Raw genomic sequence first — 23,116 nt, 5'->3', positions numbered from 1 at the left:
CGCTCTTCCTTAATCCCTTCTGAATTGTCATAACATTGAGCCACGTTTGATAGTTTACGCTTGTTTGATATTTGGACCAAAAATAATAGTAAGATACCCGAGGAACATATCCGCGTTTCACGCGTATTTCACAGCACAATAAAACGTAACAGAGAGGATCGGAGCACAAGTAAATTGAGTACTTCCACGAACAATCGAAGAGCGAAAGAGAGGCCGTAACCGGCGACGCGTGTCGCGGGACGAATAATGAAATGATCGAAGTGCACGCCAAAAAAGAAAAAAATAGAGAAAAATCGGGGATCGCAAAAACGCGAAGATCGATTCCCGAAGGAGAAAATAAACGACAATGTATTTACCATTTCCATGCCATCGCGCCGCGTATCGGACGCTCCAGGTGTGCGCCGCTCTCACATCCTTGCTGTCTTCATTGTCCTCGGCCGGCGCCCCGTTGAAGACTCCGTAGAAAACCGCGAGGAAAAGAGAAACACGAAATCGACCGCGCGCGCCTCGATTTGATCGTCGGTACGCCGCGCGTGTATAACGCGAATGTCTTATCGGAATTTCTGTCTCTCTCTCTCTCTCTCTCTTTCTATCTACCTATCTATCTATCTGTCTTTATATCTATCTATCTATCTATGCCTGTCTGTCTCTCTTCCTCTCTCTCTCTCTCTCTCTCTCTCGAAGCTGCTCGAAGCCGCTGGATGCAACGACACGCTAAAAACGCAATACGAGATGCGCACACGCGTGAAGCGCGGAAACGACTGGCTCGGCTCGCCCGCCGTGATCTCCGGCCCCTGCGTCAGCGCCACCTGCTCCGCACGGATGCTGCCCCTGCAGCCGTCCGCCCGCGCAAAAATCCCCCGCGTTGCATTGCCACCTCCCTTCCCGCTCCGTCTTGCGCTGCGACAAAAAAGTGTGATTCTCAGGGGCTACCACCATCCTGCTATCTAATCCAAGTATCTAAATATTGAAATAAGAATTTTAATCTCTATAAAGAGATTTCGAAGTTCCCATTAAGATATTTTAAACAAATATATGTCTAAATTAAATGATAACATAAAGACTTCTTAAAGCCATCTAATAATAATAATAATATAATATAATAATAATGCCTTATAATTATCAATATTAATAATAATAATAATAATATTTATATTCCGATTTTGGACATTGTGCTGTCTGGAATCCAAATATCTACAGTATCTGGAAAAAATAACAAACATTATTTATATCTAGAAAAAATCAAATCTAAATCGTTGAATGTATTAAGTCGACACATATGCAAATTATTTCTGTTAAGGGGTACCTGCTGCTATAGTTAATAGGTAATACCTCTGGGCTACTCATTAACACACAGTTGCATTTGCGTTTCTCGATATTGAGCTGAAATTCTCGTAATTCACCGGTCGATGCAGCTCGTTTTGTGAGTGCTTACGCGGTAAAGGAATTGCAGAATCAGCTGCGTCGAACTAGGCCTACAATAATCCCTATGTATGATAAATCACGCGGAAAAAGCCCTCTCTCCCGTAGATGAAAATGCAAGATGTACCACACAACGTGCGTTTATTAAACTTGAATTGAAGACTTTTTTTCCCATCGCTTTAGTTAATGTAGTAATAATACACGATGAATACGTATAAATCTTGATGATTTTATTAAGCGCTGTTTTCTTTTCCATCTAATCAACATCTGATACATCGGCTTCTCATCGTGTTTCGCTCCATTTTCCTTTGAATCTTCATTTTATTAATTAAAGAGTTCCTTCCCTTTGCCACGTTAGCCTTTGTCAGTGTGCTCGTTCTTCTCGAGTTTTCCATCGCGACAAAATTGTGTGTTCCGTTGCAGCAGGAAATGTTACACTGAGTGTATAAAATAAGTACAGCTTTATAAAGCAATGTCTCGAAAAATTACTTCCTTCATTGCTTAATTGTTAACTGTACAGTTGACTGTGCAGTTGACAAACAAATTTATTTTCTTTATGATGAGCTTTAAAATTTTATCGGCACCTTTTTTTATTTCGCGTATCGGTTTTTAAAAAAATAAAAATAAACCAATTAGCGATGAGTAATTAATATTTTAGAAAATATAATAAAAAGAAATATAATGATAATTTTTTTAATGTGTAACAAAAACATGAAATTTTTTCCGTTGTAAAAATTTAATTACATGTTATATAGAATTATTAATATTACGAAAGCAAAAATCATTTAAGATCAATGAAAGTAAATAATACCTCGTTTCCAATTCTTTTCTCGCGTCAATAAATATTATACGGAAAAATATGGTTTTTCTGCAATACGAAATTTTCGTTGTTAACACACCTATAAAGAATCCTTTTTATTTCCTATAAGTTATCAAATTACGTCAAAGGTAATAATGGGAATGACTTTTTACAACGTGCAAATCGGACAAATGTGAGCTATACGTCAATTCGCAATATTCGCATGAGCTACGTGCAGAACAAAATACGTGCGAGGAATTGCGAATGACGTTCGAAATCCAACAATTTGTCTTACCAGCTGCATCCTACGTCCGCAATGTACCTCTATTGTTCACGTATAATACTTGTAATAATTACGTTATGATTCTTATGGCTGCAATAATAATGAATTATTATTAATTTACTCTCTATCATACATCTATACGTCTACACATGCTAATTTTCAAATTAATCAATCGCGTGACTGTCAGGTTCTTTAAATATCTACAAAAGGAAATTCTTATACAATTTTTTATTACTTACATGTTTTTATATTTTCATTTATATATTATTTTTTAGACTACGTCATTGTAAATTTAACAGGATATTTCATAATTCATATCCGTGAATATTTTGATCTTTGATATTTCGCATTGAAAATGCGAGACGTATATGCATTCTAGCTCTTTCAAAAAGAATCATATACATTAATCTTAATTGTTTATATCACATTGAAATTTATTCAACAATTCATACATTTTGTATTCATGGCATCGTTTAATAAATTTAATTTTAAGGAATAAAGGAGGAACATATTAAGATAATTGATTAAGATAAATAATAGTCTTACACGCCTTTATATTATTCTCTTGTTTAGATGTATAAAAAAATAAAAAACTGAAGTAAAAGCTCTATTATTATTTTGCGTCGTAATAAAGTAAACAAGGATTATAATTTCCATAACATATGAATGAACGATTGGACGTGGAAATTACATGACATGTTAAACTTCAACGCTATATCATACTGAACTTGTGTTTTGCTTTACCGCATAAGCACTAATGAAACCAGCCGTATCGAGGCTTAAATTACGAGAATATTAACTCTCGATATCGAGGAATTCAAATTGGCCATACATATTAATAAACTAAGCTATTATCTGGTAACCGTTAAACGGAAACAACAAATTTTGGATTTACGTTGTTTAATATTTAATGATTTAGAATTTAGATTATATTTCGTAACGCCCAAGATCTTTGTTTACTTTATTACGACCCTCGAAAGTTGAATTCTCTCTTTCTTTATCTAGATTTTATTAATATTTCCTTCATCTTTGAATAAGATAATTAATATTATTTAAAAATTTTTATCGTTTCCTCAACAGTCAAAATAAACTCTTTAATTTTTTAGGATTTTCGTATGAAAACTTCTATGATTATTCTAGCAAATTACCTGAGTATATTAATCGTTATTTTACACGTAATACGACGTATTTATGCATTCAATGAAATTAAATTTTTTTGATATTTTTATATACAGAATACGACAAGCTTAATTATGTACTATAACATTATTGTAAAGCAATATCGGTGCGCGTCGCCATATAATCATGTTAATTAATGTATACTAGAGTAGACGGATTTACCGCAATTACCGCTTCTATCCGTTTTGCCATTAATCTTCGTATCTCCATTCTCGTGTGCCACATACTCATGGCGTGCATATTTGGACATTTAACAATCAACGAGTAATGAGTGTTCAATAATTTATGCGCTGCAAGAACGATTGAACTTTACACGATTACAGATAAATAAAAACTAACGACCAAAACAACGTAGCTATTATCTCGTTATGCGTGTGTAAGACAGGAGATTTGACACGTCTAAGAAAACAATGGGATATGATCTTCTTTTGCATTTATTGATTTAAAGCTAAAATCTTTATATTAGAATATATGCTGGACTTATAAAATCATCTTCGAGTAGTCTATTCTTCTATTCTGCTGAGACACATCGTTGATTTCTTTAATGTAGTATTGTGTCTCACAGGCATCTCCTCCAGGAAAAATGTAGGAGTATATTGCACAAGTGATGTAGATTAACGACACGTACAAAATCTTAATACAAATTGCTATTTTTATGTATATAATATTACGAACATATATAGAAACAAAACAGTATTTATCTTTTTTTATGGGACATTAAGCATATGCATGCTTTGTCGCTTTTACTTCGCTATGTAATACAGTCATGTGACAAATTCATGCAGTCTTTTTAATAAAAGTAGATCACAATGCACGAAATATCTAAAAACAAGGAGATATTTGATTAGATACGTATATAAAATCGAGATACATTATATTGAATAGCTTAAAAGTAATATTATCATAATATTTTCTCTTTAAGAGAGAATTTAATTGATATACTTATTCATATACCTATATACACTCACATACAGTAAATAAAATTAATCTTTTGATTAATAATAGTTATTTCTCTCTCTCTCTCTCTCTCTCTCTCTCTCTCTCTCTCTCTCAACAAATCATAAAATTACATAATCTAAACATTCTTATAATTTCTTAAATTACACATGCTGCTGTACAACAAAATCAACCAATTATCTTTCGTTAAAAATTGTTTTAGTTAGTTTCAACAGCCTATTTTTTTTAATATTAATAAAGATCAACATGTTGTCATTGCATTTCTTTTCTTTCTAATAGATTATTTTCTATCATTATTCTTCCTATTAAAGTATTTATTTCATAACATTTCGCAAACGCTCGTTATCATATACTAGGCAATAAAATTACATAATATCGATCACATAAACGAAGATGATATAAATAGAGCAAGAAGCTTAAACTTGAAAGCGTGTTCGTAAATTGTCACTGTGTTTTATTTTCATATAAACATATCGTGTCATTCAAAATTATATAATTAAACGCTTGTGCGGATATATCGCCAACTTAATGTTAATTAAATGAAATGAATTTATCAGGAATAAACGTGCAATTGTATATACATTTTCTATAATTAAAAAAAATAAAGTACGTCCGATCCAACGTACATGTATGAGAATAAAGTGCGTTTCTTCATCCTTATCATATACGAAATTGATCAAATGCAAAACGCATAATAATCCTATTAATTTAATGACTGCATGCTTCACTTATTCCCGTTTCTACCAATATAGTTTAATTTTAATCTCGGTTCAATTAAATCTTCATCCCTTTTTCTAGTCCTAAGAATTAAAAAAAGATCAAGAGCAAATTGAACAAAGATTAAAATTAATCTACATTGATAGAAACGGGCATTAAATGCACATTTATATGTACAGTATCAATACATTAGGTTTTACGATTTATGCAATTGAAGGAAGCAAAGAAAAACGTTAATGAATCGTAAATAACATAAAAACAAATAGATAAAAAAAGAAAGAGATTAGTAATATATTTCTATGTTACTTTTTCAATATCACGACTTTATTTTTGCATGAAATGTGATAGACGCCATGATAGATACTATCACGCGTGTTAAACACACATTTGCAATATACTACTATATATACATTGTATGTCATAAGATGTGCTTAACCGAACAATCATAGGCACTTACAAAAAGCACATAATATATGTGTATGGTTCTTAACTACTACTATGCGACATACTTCATAGAAAAAGAAAAATTAGAATAGAGTAGTATGTTCCTTTCTTGTTTGTCGATTGCAATTAGAAATGATTTTGTGAGAAAAAATACAGAATACAATTTTTAAAATAAAACTAAGAAGTATAGATACTGGATATTCATGTACCGATATCGATAAAATTCTTACATTTTAAAAATTGATGAGAATAATTCCTGTTAGTTATAAATATAATTGGAACATACTTATGTTTATATAAATCGTAAAATTACGACTATGCATCTGTGACTTCAATCGTACTCTTCGCTAGTAAATAAATGTGTCTTAAATGTTATTCACACACTCGAGAATTATTCGTATTCAAACAAAAAGTGTTTTAACATAAAAATCGCGATGATGTCCTTTGACTCCACTAATCATTTCAATTTTCTTTTTGTATTATATTACAATGGCTGCGTTAATTACAGAATGGCTGCGTTCAACAGAAAAAGCAGTTATGTAACTGTTGTAAAATTTTTTAATATAATTGGTCTTGCCCTTAGTTCCTCATTGGATCTAAATGTATAAAGCGATTACATCAAGAATTTCACAATCGTTGCAAAGCTGCTTTTTCTGCTGAACATAGCCATTATTGAAAATATATGAATACTATATAAACAATTCTAACGATACAAACAATATCTAAGTAACTTTTCACTAACCGAAAAGGATAGAAAATTACCAAATTGGCACCTTCGACTTTTAGCGGGATATCGTCTCTCGGCGATTCTAGTGTTAAAAAATGCCTTCCATTTAAAAATATATTCTCTATCAAGTCCACAATTACGTGAATTATAATATTCTTTTTTGATATGTATGTACGTATTATGTATATACGTCAATACATATTAAATAAAAAAAATACGTAGATCTAACGTAATGTATAAAAAAAGATAATTCAACTTATATATCAACTTTATGATAACACTGTACTAGATTGACGATTGTTGCATATCATTCAAGTGTTCCCTTAAATATGTCATGAAGTTTACTAGACCAGTGGACAAAGATTTATCTACAACAGTTTGTGGTATCCAGCCTTTGAAATTTGTATTCAGGATCCAAGTAAAACGACATTTACTAGCTTCGTCAGGTAACTCTTCTGTTGCGAAACAGCTTATACCATTTTCACCCCTTAAAGAAAATATTTAAAGTAATACAATCAATTTTTTCTTGTGTCTCTCTACCTTTATTTTCTTATATGTTATAAAATATAATTTGTCTCGGGGTCTCACCTTGTCATGTTTGGGCGAACTTCAACTGACGCGGTAGGAACCGATACACCGCTAGTGATATAATAATTGCCGTATTTCTTACGATGTCTTAAAATAACAAAATCTCGCGCCGTGATGATTCCGCCGCCAAAAGGACTTGTTGCTTGGTAAACAATATCCGTGTTTTCATCAATATACTGTTTAAAATTAATTTTGTTATCGGTATGACAAAACGTTACAGTAAGAAAAAAGAAAGAAACAAGTAAGAAAAAAGAAAGAAACAAGAAAGAAACAGGTTTTACTAACCTGTAGTTTTATTGATTCTGTTACGAGTTTGTTCCACGAAACTTGTTCCTCGACACCATCAAACAATAAATCTATGAGTATGCTAGCAGGTGCATCGATAATACCCTTGAATAATTATTAAATTTTAACCGTTTATAAAATGAGAACATTTTTTTATTACCGGAGAAATCTGCATTTTTTAAATTTACATATCTTCAATTTACGCTATATTCAATTTATGCAGCTTACCATGATTTTCATGACCTTTCCATCTAATTTCCATTCCGATGGAAGTTGCATGCAGGACATTTCATCACCATCGCTTGTTATACTTATGTCTTTCCATTCTTTTGATGTTAACAAGTCGTGACAATCTTGTAACATCTTAGATGTCTTCATTTTATATTCATCAATCTAAAAAAAAAATCTAAAAATATCTAGAGATTCAAAGAAAATATTTCTAGAAATGTATTGTAGAATGGAAATATTATACACATGTTTATAGTGATTTAAAGTTTTAGAAATAACGCATTAACATAGTAATTATAAATATCATAGATGAAAGTATAGGTGTTTGATTTTCCGATCTATTATTACGTGGATGATAAATAATACGACTGATTTGTTGCACTCGCAAAAATATAACTGTGTGTGACGAAAGCATTGTTTGATTATAGTTTGGAACACATGTAGTACAAATAAAATTAAAAATTAAAAACATAATATGTAAATCACAATTAATCCAATAAAATTTACAGATTAAAATTTAATTTGACAAATACAGAAGAAAAATGATTAAACACGAGTCGCTCATCTAGTCTTCATACGAATAATCAACTAAAGATAGTATATTTCTTGACCTTCTTGTCTTTATACTTTGTTATTTCCGTGGTATTTCCTGGTGCCTTCTCTCGCCTATATCCCCCATCAATTTCAATTATCATTGAATGTTTAAAAATATATTTATTAAGCATTACTGTCGTAAACATATAGAAATGAATTCGACATGTATTAACTACATATATATTTGTATACATGTATCAATACATATTAGTTCATATCAACGAGTATTTTAATGCCTCAATGACTTTTGGGATATTTGATAGTTTTTAGATTATAAAAATATATTACCAAATATCTTAAGAGCTATCGAATCATAATATTCGCTAATACTGTATAAATATCAATTTGAATGCAATAAACGTTAAACATTAATTAAAGTCAAGATTCATATATGTCAAAGACATATATATTATTGTTTTCTTTCTTTTTAATGCTTGTTACGAATTAATGATCAATTAATGTGAGAACAAAAACATAATTTCACTAACCTTATCAGGTGTAAGTTTTGCTAGGTATCTAAATAATTCACTGGATTTTGAGAGTTTTCTCGAGTCTCCTTGTTTCCTGGGGATGTCCTCATCATCAGAATGAGTCGGAGATTCCACAGGTGTGAAAAACGTACTGATGTGATCAACATTTGCCGCATGTTGTCGTGACTCGGTCACAATGCCTTGTAATAACGGAGTTCTTTCTGTATCTGGAAAACCTGTAAATTTTATAAATTCGTCGATATTTTTTCATATTTTCAAATTAATTTGCGAAGATCAAAATTAAATATCAAAATGCAATACTTTCTATTTATATATATCATATATCATGCTATTAAAGTATTCTTGTAAATATTTGTGTACAAAATGGGTTTACATTGTTGTTTCTCATGTCGTATCAGTTGTTGACTAATGGTAAAAACAAAAAAACATTTAGAGCATTAAGAGAAAAAGAGAAAGAGACCGCTTACTAAGAATCCAATTTCTTGCTTGAGTTTCCTGAGGTATCACACGAAAATCAAAGAACCAAGCTTCTGCCCATGCTAATACAAAAGATGTCAAGATCAGCAGAACTTGGAATACTGGTTGATTAGCTGATGTCCACTGAACCACAAAACGTTAAATGAATTAAATAAAAAGAGATAATAACAAAGATAATATATACATAAGTATTTCAAAAACACTTACATCAAAAAGAAAAACTTTGGCAATTAAAAAGGCACATGTTGTGGCAGTTGATATCTGTAAAATATAAGTTCAAAATTATTTTTACAATATATATATATCATATATATATAGATTTTGAAAATGAAGTTAAAAAATTTTTATTCTTTGTTTTGCTGTTTATATTATATAATACATTCATTATAAATAAATTTTTCTTTTTCGCAAAAAGATTCAATTGATAAACATACTTACAGCTACAATGATCCAGTGATTCAGATACAGTAGCGCATAAAAGAGCAACAAGACCGTGAACCTGCAAATCGCTGCCATCTGAGAAGATGAAATCTATAAAATCTCTGCTCCCCCAATGAATAATGAAAAATTATGACGAACTGAATGTCATTGTCGTCATTCTGTTATTAAACTAATTAGTAATGAATGATAAAATATACTTACTACAATATCAAACAAAGACGTTTTTATATGATAATGTATCACCTGATCTGTGAAAGCTATACGTAAACTTTCACCTGCAATCTGTAAATATAATAAAGCGACCGTAAATTTCGATTTAAAAAAATGTATATATATATATATACACACACATACATATATATGATGAATCAAATGTCACAGCAATTTAACTTCGTTAGACTTTTTATAAAAATACATTAGAAATTTAATGAATTTTTCTCATCAATAAGTAGTACGCAAATGAAAATATGTAGCAAAAGATAATTCTTTGCTCACAAATGCACAAATATTTTCATCGCGAGCAACAGATAGAAGCAAATGAACCGTACATGTTACCAAAATAAAAAATTGCATCTTTAACAAAATCAAGTTTTCAATCTAATTTTATTAAATGATTAGATAATCTTTTTGTACCATCGTGCAAATGAGCCACATGAGGAATGTAAAAAGAAGATCGAAGGTAACGAAGAGGCAGAAGAAACGCCTGACATTTGACATCCTGCCGTTGTGTCTCGCTCCTGCAATCAGATCTTCACTGAGAACGATATCCGGTGTTCGCATTATATTATGCTGAGTAACCGAACTCCTCTGAGAGTTGATTGAGCCACTTAATATAGCTTCAGCGGCCATTCTAATTTGTCTCTCATCTTCTGCCATCTTTTTGATGTACTTTTGATGTCGTCGTCGTAACGTCGACCTTTAAGAAAATGGATCATGTAGCAAGCATGTGCAAATTTAGTTTAGTAGAAATAGTAGTAATAATAGCATGAATATTCGTTTTATTAGTTTTTCGTAATTCTTATGTTTTATATCTTTCCTGCCTTATTTCTTCTTCCAAAATTAAAATTTACTTCATTTCAAATGCAGAAAATGTGATAGAAACAGAGCTAAAATGAATATATCTGATATATGAATATTTATTTTCGCAAGAAGTAATGCTACAAGTGATGCTAAAAATAGATTACCAGTTGATAAAATAACATATTACATACGCTGGATTGTATGATATGCCATTTCATCAGTTAATGAACTCTTATTAGTTGCTATTACATACACACGCAAGATAAATACATTATTACATGCATGAATAAAAGCGACAGTGGTTTAAATATTTTCTTGTATAAGATTATTACAATTGTACAATAATACAATCTTGGAAAATAATATCAAATTCATTATTTTGATATTAACAGTGCAAGAAGTTCGAATCGTACAAGAAATTCAGTTAGAAAGAATAGAGGCCTATTGTACTGATATGCTTACAGGATATGACAGTCAATAAAATGCAATTGTTTGAGTTTTAGTCTTATAATATATATACAGGATAGTCTATTTTAATCGCGCGCGATCCACTAGAATATCTCAAAATATTTAAGAAAAGTTTAAGAAAAGAATTTTTTAGACAAAAATTGCTCAGTTACTATGGAGGAAAAAAGATAGTGACCCAAGAACATATGGATGTAGTAGTTTTCTGGCATTCCCTTTAGGATGCTTTATTAACGTGAGTTTCGCTCTCATGATGGGGTGCAATAAAAAATGTATTTAAAATAGCGTAAAATAAAAAAGAAATTTAAAAAGTTCAAGGTAACTTCAAGCTGAGCTCGAGGACAGTATATCAAAGTCAAAGGTTATTATCTTCTCTTCGTCTCAAACCTTTGTTTTAAATTTAATGTTTTTAAGTGGGTTGATTAAATGTAGACATAAACTTTAAGAAAAAAATATATTTTATTATAGTGTTTTGAAAAGGTCTTGAAATCAGCTATATGAACCTAAAATAAAAAGTGAGGATTACAATTAAAAAAATTTTAGATGTCCTTGATTTGACCTTAAAGACATTTTCTCAACGTAAACCAAAGTCAATATCTTCTTCTCCCATAAGTAACTTTTGTCTTAAACTTAAAGATTTTAAGATATTCTAATGTGGAATGATTAAAATGAATCACCCAGTATATACATCGTTACACATACAATGTGTTCTTTCATAAACAATTTCACAGGCTAAATCAAGAGTGTAATCTGATAACATATCGCTGCAGATTAAAACGGAATGCATTATTATCGCTATAGGCATATCGTTTCTTCTTCTATATTTAACATCAAAATCGCGGTATACAAAGATATTAATCATGAAATATAGTTTTGCTGAATTGTTTTGGCACAAATCTCTCCAGAAGGAGGAGATTTAAGAGGAATATTCCATTTGGCGCGACTCTGTCACAGGAGTTAATGAGACGTCCTAACCTCAAAATCGCAAACACTGTTGTTTATTTTATCGCCGTGACGCGGATAGCCGAACTTGAAAAATCATCGAAGAAGCGGATTTTGTGCGTTCTCGCTGTCACTCGAGAGACATTCGCGTCACGAACAGAAGTACCATCGCGTCGTGCTTCGACCTTCGATGTTTCCGCTTGAAATTTTTTTTCGTTCCTTACCGTTTTGCGACCGGGAGCTCTCATAGATACGGCCAGGTAGTTGAATTGTCTATCGACGAAACAATGTCACGCACGTGCATCGCATCGCATGCCGTTGTGCGATAACGAGAAAACCATTCGGTTGCACCACCGTATCGAATCGCTGAGTATAAACAAGAGAGCACAAAGTGACGTTTAGTCACGCCTGAAGTTGGAACATTTCGGAGTCGCCGCTAAGTTGTGTTAAACGTGTACAACTTCATGCGATTGCATTACTCCTTATGGTTGAACCTTGTTGCACTTTTTATCTTGTTTTCTTTCTCTTTCCAATGTTCGATCTTGTTTTAAGTGCAGAAAGTGTAATATAATTCAACTGTAAATAATGGATAAAAAAAATGAACGTTTTCCATTTAGTGATACAAGTCGATACAAATATAGTTCTATCTTTTTTGACATTCCATGAATGAAAGATAGAACGATACTTATGTCATCAAATGGAAAGTACTCAATAACTAGAAGTACATATATGTGTAATTTTTCCAGAATTTTTATACAAATGTATTAGAATATTACAAGAGCAATATTAAAGGTCGTCGATAATGATGGTACAGTGAATAAGCCTATGTGAGCCAACACAAGTTCTTCGTGTGTAAAAGTATATATTACAATTAAATTAAAATACAGACGAACATTTCCTATATAACGTCATCTTACATAAGTATTATTGCGAATTGACCTCTCACACAGTCTTGCTTGACACCTCGCGGTAGCAACATTATTTTTGTAACAGACCATCGTTAAACCGAATCCATGTAAGTTAAATTGATATGATAATTTTAAATTGATTTTATTAATTTCCTTTTTTTGATTATTTTTAATTGTATTAATTCTAAATTACGCTTGTTCTATTCCGCAAAATATAATAGACATTAAAGAAGAATTCAAACATTGACAATAGTTTAGCGATGATCTGACGACTCGAATATAGAACACAATTTTTCATTATAATTGAATGCTGTCATCTTTATTTATTACACTGAAGAGAACCCAATACCAGGATTGAAACGTTCATCTGTATTTTAATTTAATTGTAATATATATGTATATATTTTTACACACGAAGAACTTGTGTTGGCTCATACAGGCTTATTCACTGTACCATCATTATCGATTAGTTTAACTAGTAAGAGCCTTTATTTATTGTTTTAATATTTATTATTAAAAGTAGTATTGTTAAGAAAATAACATATTCTGATATTGTTTCCAATTCAAAATCAATTATTTTATCATAAAAAGATATGTATAATAAATATATATATTATTGTGTGTGAAAGTTATTAGAACACTATATTTTATCAAGAATTTGGAATTTGCACATTTGAAATTTTTGAAAAATTGTTAAATATATTATAAAATATTATACAAATATCCCCTAAAATATATTACAATAAGACTTATATCATAAAATTAAGTTTATTCAACTAAATAAACAGATACATTAATATATATATATATAAAACTTTTAATTATTTATATTTATGTACTAAAATATTCTAAATGTATATAAAAAACAATAACAATCTAGTTTTTTCAGACTGATAAATGGATATTTGGTATTTGTGTAGGTACAAATTATACTTTTAGGTACTAAATTATAGTAATAATGTGCTGTAATATATTGTCATACATTAAATCTTAAATACATGTTATATACTTATAGGATTATATAATGATAGATTTAAGTTTTAAAAAATATAGAGTTATGATACTCTGATAAAAATTTTTCTTTAAATTTGTTTTTCCTCATTCCGAAAAGGTCCATTAATGCCTGAATTTAATTATTAGATATTAGTATTTCAATAGCTTCTGCATGTTTGTTGTCACTAAATATTTATACGTGTTATATCCTAAATGTTTTTATCCATAGAAATTAATTTTAATAAAAAATATGAAAATGATATTTACACTATTATAAAATTTCGTTGTTATCACAAATGTTATTTAAATGTTCTAATTCAATCAAGAAGGGTGATAGTTCGCAAGGAATCTTCGGGAAAAGTCTCTATTTCCGCAATGGTGCCGAAGTTGAAGGGGACTGCTATTCCACCATCCAGAACCAAACCCGCATCGAAACACTGTGATTTCACAATGGCCTTTCTACAGAAACCACGAGTGTGGACGTCTTTCGGAACGGGTATTGCATTGGTCATTATCATATCTCTTATGGAATAACACAATTTGGAATCTCCTGTAAACAAAAATAGCATCATATCGATATCATATCTTTTTTTGTTATTCGCATAACGCACGTACTGACCTGCGTCAAACCGTAAACTGCTATTGAACGTTGAACAAATCATATCAATTTCTTCATTAGTAAATGGCCGTTTAGTATCTATGAGATTTAATATTTCTCGTACGGTTTGGTGATTTAAACTGTGTATAGATTTATACCAAGATGTTGATCCTGTTCCAGTGCTCACGCACAAACCGGAGCCTTTTATTTTGTGATACTCTTGCTCTTCATCGAACTTTATAAGCAAGGAACTCGTTCGTGCCGATAATGTTTCACCCATGAAAATCTAACGATAAAAACAGGCCTGAGATATGCATAAAAGAGCAAGTCAGATCATCCGACTTTTAATATTTGCATGTGCATCGAGGAACATTAATAAACTCACTTCATTAAGCGCTAACCAAGGTAGACGCCTTTCTTTTGATAAACTGTGCTTGCTTTCGAACCTTTCTTTCGTATAAAATCTACAAAATACATAATAAAATAATTAAATAATCGGCTTTGCAGTAAAGAATACAGAAATGATAGATGTAAGTTTAAAAATAAACTGTTATGATTTAAAAAATATAAATGCTTAATAATTTATAGTATTAATACGTGCTTATCAATGCCAACGATGCGTCCTTTCTCATGCATATGAAAAGGAGCTTGCCATATGTTTTCTCCCTTTAAAGTGATCCGAATTCGTCTTCGCATGAGTATACTGTAGTGTCCTGCTCTTAGCATTTCAAAAATTTCTAGTATGTTTTTCGTATATTTGGCTGATAATAGGAGATAGCCTTCCGACTTTTCAGGATAAGAATTAATACCTATTATAGGTTTTTTATTGTTAAATATTAAATTCGAGGCTAAGAGAAACGTTCCGTCACCGCCAATCGGCAGTATCAAATCCGCCCATGTAAAAAGCGAATGATCTAAACTTGTTCTGAAAAAAAAATACAATATATTCCTTATTTTTTAATACTTAAACGTTTAACGACTAATATTTTAATTTTGACATAAGAAATTGGATGTTTATTGAGTTTATTAAAGTTAGTACACATATAGCAATTGCCGCTACACTACTCTAGCTGCACATAGCAGGCTCTGAAGAAGTTATTATAAATAGCGACAAAGAAGAGAGAATTGAGAGTTAATGTGATTGGACATGTATGTTAATTCACTTAATAAAAAGAGTGTCGTACAATTGGAAAGATTAAATTTTCACTTTTCTACTTCCTATAAAATACTCAACTCTATACACATGATTTTTTCCAACTTTATCATGAATTTAAGAAATTGAGAGAGAGAGAGAAATGTGGGCTTTGTTATTTTCCAATTATATTTTTTTAATTATAATTATTTTACCAAAGAGATTTGAACCCACCTATCTACTACCTTATATTCCACATTCATCTTTTGCAAAAGGTGAATGACTTGATTTTCTACAGCTTTGGTAGCTAAGTGGCTGGCGAACATATTATCATAATCCGAACCTCTTTCTATCAATTTCATCTTCAGCTGGGCCTCGCTGAGCTCAGGTTCTCGTAATCTTTCGAAATGGTATCGGGATAATTTTGCCACGATAAGTACCTTCTTAGGCACAAAACTATATTCATTTCGAAAGAAAAAGAGCAGACATCTGTGTACATGAGTAGAAGGAGACTGTAAAAGCTGCAGCGTTCCTAAAAAAATTTATACATAGTCAGATATTCAATTATTAATTTCATGTATTCTCATGTTTTTCATTCACAATAGAATGAAACAGGTAAAGGCCGTTTTTAAAATATATTTTTATCAATTTTAATCAATTATAATTTAACTAATTATTAATATACTAATTAATGAAACCTCGAAATTTTGAAACTTGATATATTCAGTTTTCCTTTAAAATCATCAATATGTAAAGTTGAATTAATCATTTGATAAAAGCATGTGTATTGTTTAATTTACATAACTAAATTAAATTAATAATTTACAATTAATTTGTATAACTGTTTGTTTTATTTTACAAATATATAAAAACGTAAGAAAACACTAAAACATGTTTTTAAAGATATACATACTTCAAAATAAATGTATTATGTTTACAGTGACCATACGTCTTTTATTATAAAAGACATCCTTTATTTTAGGTAGTTGTCCTTTATTTATTTGTTTCTTTAAAACTCAATTCTGTCTTTTTGACAATATTGTTCTTTATTTTGACATTACGGGAAATTCTTTTCTAACTAGCGTTTTAATATCTAATATTATATTAATGAGCAAATTTTTACGAAAAATATTTTACAATTTTATGCATATAAATACAATTTGTTTTTGTTAATTTTTTATATATATTTCTCACTTTTTTAAAATTAAATTTATTCAAACTACAGTTGTGTTTTCATTTTTTATTATTTCGAACCTTTTATTATTTCAAAGATCAAAGATTTATTTCAATACAGTCGAACTAAATCAGTATCAAACTATCAGAAAACTGTGCATTATCTCAATTTGATTATACTGTACAATAAAATTTTATAATGCACAGATTCTTGACAGTCACAAATTGGTTTGAAAACATATAGGAACAAAGCCTTAAAATTTTCGAATTTGTCCTTTATTTTCTTTAAGAAAATATGGTCACCGTAATTATATTAAGTATACATATGGTATGATGGTGTTTTTACAATTTCCTTTGATCTGTTTTTACATCTGCCTTTGACCAAAACATGAATTGCTTAATCATGCGATAAAAACAATAGGTCTGTTCGCATTGCTTGTTTTTTTGCATTTAGCATTTTTGCTTTCTTTCTTTTCAACGTCTGAATAATTATATAATTTATCTCATTTTAAGTGTAAAACATTTTTGGGAATTTCAAGTAACGCGAATAGATCTAATTACAAAAATCGAGGGCTGTCATTAAAATGTCATAAGAATGTGCTCTTTCTTCCATTATATGTATTATAATAAATAGCATTTAAATGTTCAGGACGTAAGTTAAATATTCTTTATAAATGGTTATTCTTTTTCGGAAAGGTTATGTCGATATTATTATCGTAATATCATGAATGTGCAAAAAAATCATCGAGTGCTTTTCATTTAATGATACAGGTCGACACAAACATCATCCTATCTTTCGTGATATTTGATGAGTAACAAAGATAGAACGACGTATTACGAAATAGAAAACACATTTTGTATTGCATGAAATAAACGATGATATTAGGCTGCACTTTCCGCACTTGAAACGAGATAGTACATTTAAGTTTGTATACATTTCAGTTTTGCTGCTAGCAGAAAAGAGGACAGAAACAAGCTAGTAAAAAGTTCAGCAGAAAAAACTCGATCTACGATGCTTATCCCAAACTTTCCAGTCTCTATTCTTCGTGGCTATCTCAATGTATAACTGATTGTGACAAACGATACGAAATACAATAAAATAGTACGAGGAACCGTTTGCCGAACACTTGATCGACACATGTGATCTGTGAATTGTTATACTCACTGGCAGTTCCACAAAGGTAGTTGAAAACCGTCATCGCATGATGAGCGAGGTGTTCACGTGGGCAATACCGAGTCGTCGCGAATGATGAGTCGCTCCACGGGGCAATTGATTAACGGGTGCGTAACCGATCCCCTCTCGCCGGCACGAGCCATGCGGCGATCGAATACCGTAACGCGTTACTTGTGTACATCTGTACACGTCACTCACCGTCGCAAACGAAATCCGCTCCTAATCCTCAACGTTTTCGTTGCCCTTTTGGCACGTTTGCCTGTGTTTTCCCGGTTTGCCGTCGCATAATCCACTCTGAAGTTAACTTCGCTGTATGATCGGCACCACGATCGACTGTCGGCATCACGCTTGCGCCGCGGCGGCAAATTCGAATTTTACACGCGTCTCGCACGGTGAAAAAAACTCACGAAAATGTATGTGCGTGAATATGCATAGATGGGTATGTTATACTTATTGTACTATAATCAGTTATCGACATTTTGCATTATCAAGAAAAAATGATCAAAGAAACGATGTTTTCAGAAATAGAATTAAAAAGTAAAATTCAAAAAATTTCTCTGAATATAGATACAATTCTATGAAAATTCTTAATTTTCACAAGAGTAAAAAAAAATCCTTTAAAAGTTTCCGATTTTCCAGGTTTTCTTCAGGTAGTAAACATCCTGTATATAATATTAATTGTTACTAATATATTAGTATCTTCTGAATTTGGATATTTAGTGTACGTAGTAATTTATTAAGAACCGAGTAAATCTAGAGAAAAACGAAATATCAAAATAATTTAATATCATTCTTAGAAAACTATGTCAATCTCTTCTCGACATGATTTTAATTTATAGACTAAAATATCTAAAAACGTAATTAAGAAAATTTAATAAAATTTCTATTATATCTATAAAGTTTGCAGTTAACACTCTGGTAAAGTTTTTTTTATGGGAAGAGGTTCAGCCTATTCTTGTATATCTTAATTTTTACATGCCAGAAGGTCTTAACTGTTCATCAAGAATTTTATTGAAGTTGCCAAAAGAAAAAGTCGCACTATATAGATACACGCTTCGCTTACACTTTATTAATTCATTTGCAATACATTAATTAAGTCTGTTTAAATAGCATCGAGGCTACCTAACGTATGCCTTCGTGTATACGATAGACAAACAATCACCTAACTTAAACATCGCGCTCTTTTTCTTTTTTATTTTCATACACACACATACATTCTCATTTATCTTTCTCTCTATTTCTTTCATTCTTGTGTTCACTCACTTGCTCTTCTTCCATACAATTCCTTCGTTTCTCTTTATCCGCTCCGTTAATCGATATCAATTATTATTACTATTACCATTGTCTCTCATTTTTATATACTATATATATATATTTATTTATTTATACTATATATATATATATATCGTAAGATCGACGTTTAAAAATTAAAATTCGTATAAAAAGCGTCGTTATTCGTACTAACAATGTAACTGTACTATTTAAATAATAATTAAATTTTAAAAAATTATTTGTTTCTGTTGTGTGTCGGTTTTGTTGTTTGAATGTATGAGATGTCTAAACGTATCGGCTATTGTATGACGGTGCGAGGCGCAGTGCTCCTAGTGGCACGGCCGGTGCCTCCCGAAGAACAATCGGTAAGATCGACAAAATGCCCCACAATCTGCGCTTTCTTTACATCAGTAAACTTGTACATACATGAATCGATTGCAGTCTCTCGTTGTATATTGCAAAAATTAACAATTTTCTTCTTTTTTTTTTACTGAAAAAGTTAAAATTACACGCAGTTAAGAACAAAGCGGGGACAAACAAGAAAAAAAAGAAACAATAAAATTGCTCATCACTATCTTCGCAAATTAATACGCCGAGTGTTCTCAAATTTGAACTGTACAAACGTGGAAATGATCGCTAATAATTAAATTTTTAGATTCTTAAAATCATATTATTTTAAATTAAATAAAAATCTTAAATTTTTTATTTTCATCAGAAAATCCTAAAAAAATGAAATTAACAAATTACTGTCTTCTTGGCATTCGACATATTGAAACGCCACGGAATTTACAATCATCGCGCAATCTCGTCAGCGATCTTACCGGATGTTCGTTCTTAAATTACGATGCTCAACGCTCGACGCTCTGTTTCAATCACACCCTGAACGATATTAATTACTTTTTACTTCGTAGTCGCTCCTCCGCTGGCATTTATACTTTACCTAATACTTTTACACGCTACGAATGTTTTTTTTCCTTTTTCCTTAAACCGTAATCATTTAGCATGTCACACTACGGTTGAATTCCCTCTCCCCCGGGTTTCTCTCGCTATTACCAACTATTTTGCTATTACGAGCAATAATGTACATCAATTACAAAACAAGATACAAGTGTTAATGTGTTCTTGTTACATCATCGACACCGTCTCGCGTAAGATGGTTGTACTCACAAATATACCACATTTATTAATCGGAGAAACTCGCCGCCGTTTGACAATCTATCGTTCACAGAGCAATGTACTATCTCTTCACGTTTTATTCTACGGTGACACTGCGACGATACTTCGAAAGATCTTCCGACGACCTAGCGCCGATTATCGTCCTTAAAAAATTCTACGCTGATGGAAGAAAACCGACGCGAGTCACACCGCGTCGTCGAGCTCGACGCGGCTAAAATTGCAAATATAATTCTTAACATTATAATAATAATACTACGCACGCACGCGCACGGTGTAATTACGAAAATCTAGCTTTTCAATGACAACAAAATTTCAATCGCGTTACTTCCGAAAAAGAATTCGTTCCTTCAAAGGCGCTCGCTATGCAATACATTCTTATTGCATTTGAATAATTTTCATGCTGATCGCATTTTCGGACGCCCTAAATGGCTTGACAGATGATGGTGATGTTCCTGAACTTCTAACTTTGTTGTGTATATGTTGCGTTGATTCGGAACTTTCATGACACTCTCGATGAAAAATAAGAAGCTAGATGGATGCTGCCATTTTTACGGATAACGAATCATTCCGCATGTAAAATCAGTTAAAGTAATCTCTAAATGATAAATATTGGGTTGATGAGCTTAACGCGAATCTCTTTAACGGCAGTGGAAGATTTTGGATTTACACATGCAACGTATACCATTCCAAACGATATGTTGCATAAAATCAAACAGACAGAGTATTCTAGAAAAACTTTACATTTTTTTTTCTACGAGCAAAGTTCTCAACGTATCGTTCATACATGGGATACGCAAGACCCGACACGTAGTTAATTAATTAATAGGGAGTAATCACTGACTACGTTACAATAACCGTCTAACATTCTTCTTTTACAAAAGTAACAGCAGTTACAATAGTAGATCCTATACTTACTAATTTGACAGCTTTTTAATATCCGCGAATCAATACAACACAGTCACAGTAAAGATATATATCCTTGTCTTAGAATACTGAGATGTGCGAAAATATGAATATTTTCTCTCTTCGTTATGTTACGAATACTTTCGCTCTGCATACATTATGCATCTTTCGTCATATAATTCACAAGTTAACGAAACCCGACACTAAATGCAAAGAACGTAAGAAATCAAATTGGTTCTGCGAAACGGTGTTAAGATCTTTTCTTCAATTTGTAATAGGATGGTCCAGATATAGTCGGGAATAAGTCTTACTTGCAAATTAAAAAAAAACTATATTCTTCTCATTGGACATAAGTGCTGCTCGATCGTCTTTGCAAAGAGAACGAATAAAGTTCTTTTTATAATTGTTATTGATTTATATTGTAGTCATAATTATTATAAATTAATAATAATTTTATTCTAACTATCTAGATTGTCATATTACAAATTGAAACATTAACTTCGTTCATCGTTTTGTCTATTCTACTTCTACAGCGAATAATACCCTTATCGTGCTCATCCGTGGGCAAATGTACGCTTGCATGTATGTATGTTGTGACATGTGTACAATATATGTATATAGATTCTGTATACATATACACTATATTCATATTCATATTTATATATACATATATAACTTCTCTCTTTTTCACATTTATTACTTTGCAAAATATTTCTTTTGCCGACGATACGTCGGCATTAAGCCCGTATAATACAATCGCAAATTACACTTTTGTCGCTTAGGCAAATGTTCACTTGTTTATCGGTAAGTACAATGACCATTCGCATCGCTCCGTCCTAATCGACGAAGATCGAAACGATGCGCGCATGCTTCTATCTGAATAATCACGTCGATGTCGAGAAGTGCTTGTTATCAGAGACCAAGATCTCGACCTTAAGTGCGATACTTGTCGCACTTTTATCAATATTCGTTAAACCGAAGCCGAATGTCCGATCGGCTTAGAACGTCTCGCTATAATACTTTACAATGAGTAAGTTTGACGAAAATCGCGTCATAGGTGCTAACAAGGAAATGAAGTACGAGACATTCATGTCACAGTATACCCAAGTACTAGAGCATTTTATGAAACGCGAGAGAAACGCACTCGCGTAAGTGATGAACAGCGAGAATGGATGATACAATAGGCGAGTGTGTACCCGCGTTCACAGCAATTACTATTACAATGGAAAATTCGATTGGCCGCTAGAACGAGGCCGACTAATGCTTGGAAGTGAAGTAGTAGAGGGTGGATCAGTCCCTTTCGACGACTGTCGGTCTATCGCGATCGGTGACGCGACGCATATCCTAATAGTAGAAGTGAGCGAAGCTGTTGCAGGTGTTGCGCGAACGTACCGAACCTCAGCTATGCGTTTGTGGATGTAGAGGCGGCGTGCCGGTGATCTCGGTCCAGCGCATTTCGAAGAAACTGCGCATCCCGTGGCCGGCCTTGCCCACAGGACTGTCATCCTCGTTGAATACCTCGCAGTTGATGAACATCTGCCTGACATCGGCGCAAAACTCATCGCGAGACTTGTACCTGCATCGAGAAGCACTCGTTGTGAAAAACTTCAGCCTTCCAATGCCGACCAAGGTTGACGATCGGTCAATAGGTTTTTTTTTTTGCGATCAGTCTATATGTGTGTGTATGTTAGATCTATTAGGCCTGTTTTAAAGACCAAGAGTTTTTGA

The 23,116-nt window shown here is 31.9% G+C and overlaps 4 protein-coding genes across 23 annotated transcripts in view; all 4 read right to left on the bottom strand.

Annotated features, from left to right (window-relative positions):
• Window positions 1–606, bottom strand: part of Dgk (diacyl glycerol kinase 1) — a 101,939-nt gene extending 101,333 nt beyond the window's left edge. Inside the window, exon 1 of the mRNA XM_018449015.1 lies at window positions 357–606. The gene's annotated coding sequence lies outside the window, so the exon portion shown is untranslated. The remainder of the gene's footprint in view (window positions 1–356) is intronic.
• Window positions 607–6,757: 6,151 nt separating this feature from the next.
• Window positions 6,758–12,507, bottom strand: Start1 (Steroidogenic acute regulatory protein-like). The gene is made up of 11 exons (XM_018448814.1): window positions 12,284–12,507; window positions 10,266–10,548; window positions 9,834–9,914; window positions 9,630–9,707; window positions 9,399–9,452; window positions 9,182–9,314; window positions 8,712–8,929; window positions 7,630–7,794; window positions 7,402–7,506; window positions 7,117–7,292; window positions 6,758–7,015 (listed from the first exon to the last, which is right to left on the bottom strand). The coding sequence occupies exons 2-11, from the start codon at window positions 10,506–10,508 to the stop codon at window positions 6,814–6,816; spliced, it is 1,455 nt and encodes a 484-aa protein (XP_018304316.1). The 5' UTR covers window positions 10,509–10,548; window positions 12,284–12,507; the 3' UTR covers window positions 6,758–6,813.
• A 1,748-nt stretch (window positions 12,508–14,255) lies between these two features.
• On the bottom strand, window positions 14,256–18,340 carry LOC108723246 (NAD kinase 2, mitochondrial). The gene is made up of 6 exons (XM_018448815.1): window positions 18,029–18,340; window positions 15,925–16,222; window positions 15,160–15,483; window positions 14,944–15,022; window positions 14,580–14,844; window positions 14,256–14,510 (listed from the first exon to the last, which is right to left on the bottom strand). The coding sequence occupies exons 1-6, from the start codon at window positions 18,060–18,062 to the stop codon at window positions 14,278–14,280; spliced, it is 1,233 nt and encodes a 410-aa protein (XP_018304317.1). The 5' UTR covers window positions 18,063–18,340; the 3' UTR covers window positions 14,256–14,277.
• A 3,710-nt stretch (window positions 18,341–22,050) lies between these two features.
• The window catches only part of LOC108723300 (bromodomain adjacent to zinc finger domain protein 2B), a 154,662-nt gene continuing 153,596 nt past the window's right edge, over window positions 22,051–23,116 (bottom strand). For all 20 annotated transcript variants that reach the window (XM_018448919.1, XM_018448930.1, XM_018448924.1 and 17 more), the window contains one exon: window positions 22,051–22,964. In XM_018448919.1, the coding sequence (XP_018304421.1) occupies window positions 22,787–22,964 (178 nt within the window). In that variant the 3' untranslated portion in view covers window positions 22,051–22,786. The remainder of the gene's footprint in view (window positions 22,965–23,116) is intronic.

Source organism: Mycetomoellerius zeteki, unplaced genomic scaffold (genome assembly GCF_001594055.1).
Source record: "Mycetomoellerius zeteki isolate Tzet28-1 unplaced genomic scaffold, Tzet1.0 scaffold228, whole genome shotgun sequence".
NCBI classification, from domain to species: domain Eukaryota; kingdom Metazoa; phylum Arthropoda; class Insecta; order Hymenoptera; family Formicidae; genus Mycetomoellerius; species Mycetomoellerius zeteki.
This window is presented reverse-complemented; position numbering and strand designations above follow the sequence as displayed.

Bases quoted from the DNA above. Each gene is read 5' to 3' on its own strand.
- Start1 (XM_018448814.1), bottom strand. From the start codon at position 10,508: ATGGCAGAAGATGAGAGACAAATTAGAATGGCCGCTGAAGCTATATTA. The intron at 7,795-8,711 runs GTTAGTGAAATT...TTTTTTTTTTAG, and splicing joins CAAAACTTACACCTGATAAG to ATTGATGAATATAAAATGAA. The intron at 7,016-7,116 runs GTGAGACCCCGA...ATTTTCTTTAAG, and splicing joins GTTCGCCCAAACATGACAAG to GGGTGAAAATGGTATAAGCT.
- LOC108723246 (XM_018448815.1), bottom strand. From the start codon at position 18,062: ATGACGGTTTTCAACTACCTTTGTGGAACTGCCA. The intron at 15,023-15,159 runs GCACGTATTAAT...TGTATTTTGTAG, and splicing joins CGCATCGTTGGCATTGATAA to ATTTTATACGAAAGAAAGGT. The intron at 14,845-14,943 runs GTGAGTTTATTA...TTTTATCGTTAG, and splicing joins CTTGGTTAGCGCTTAATGAA to ATTTTCATGGGTGAAACATT.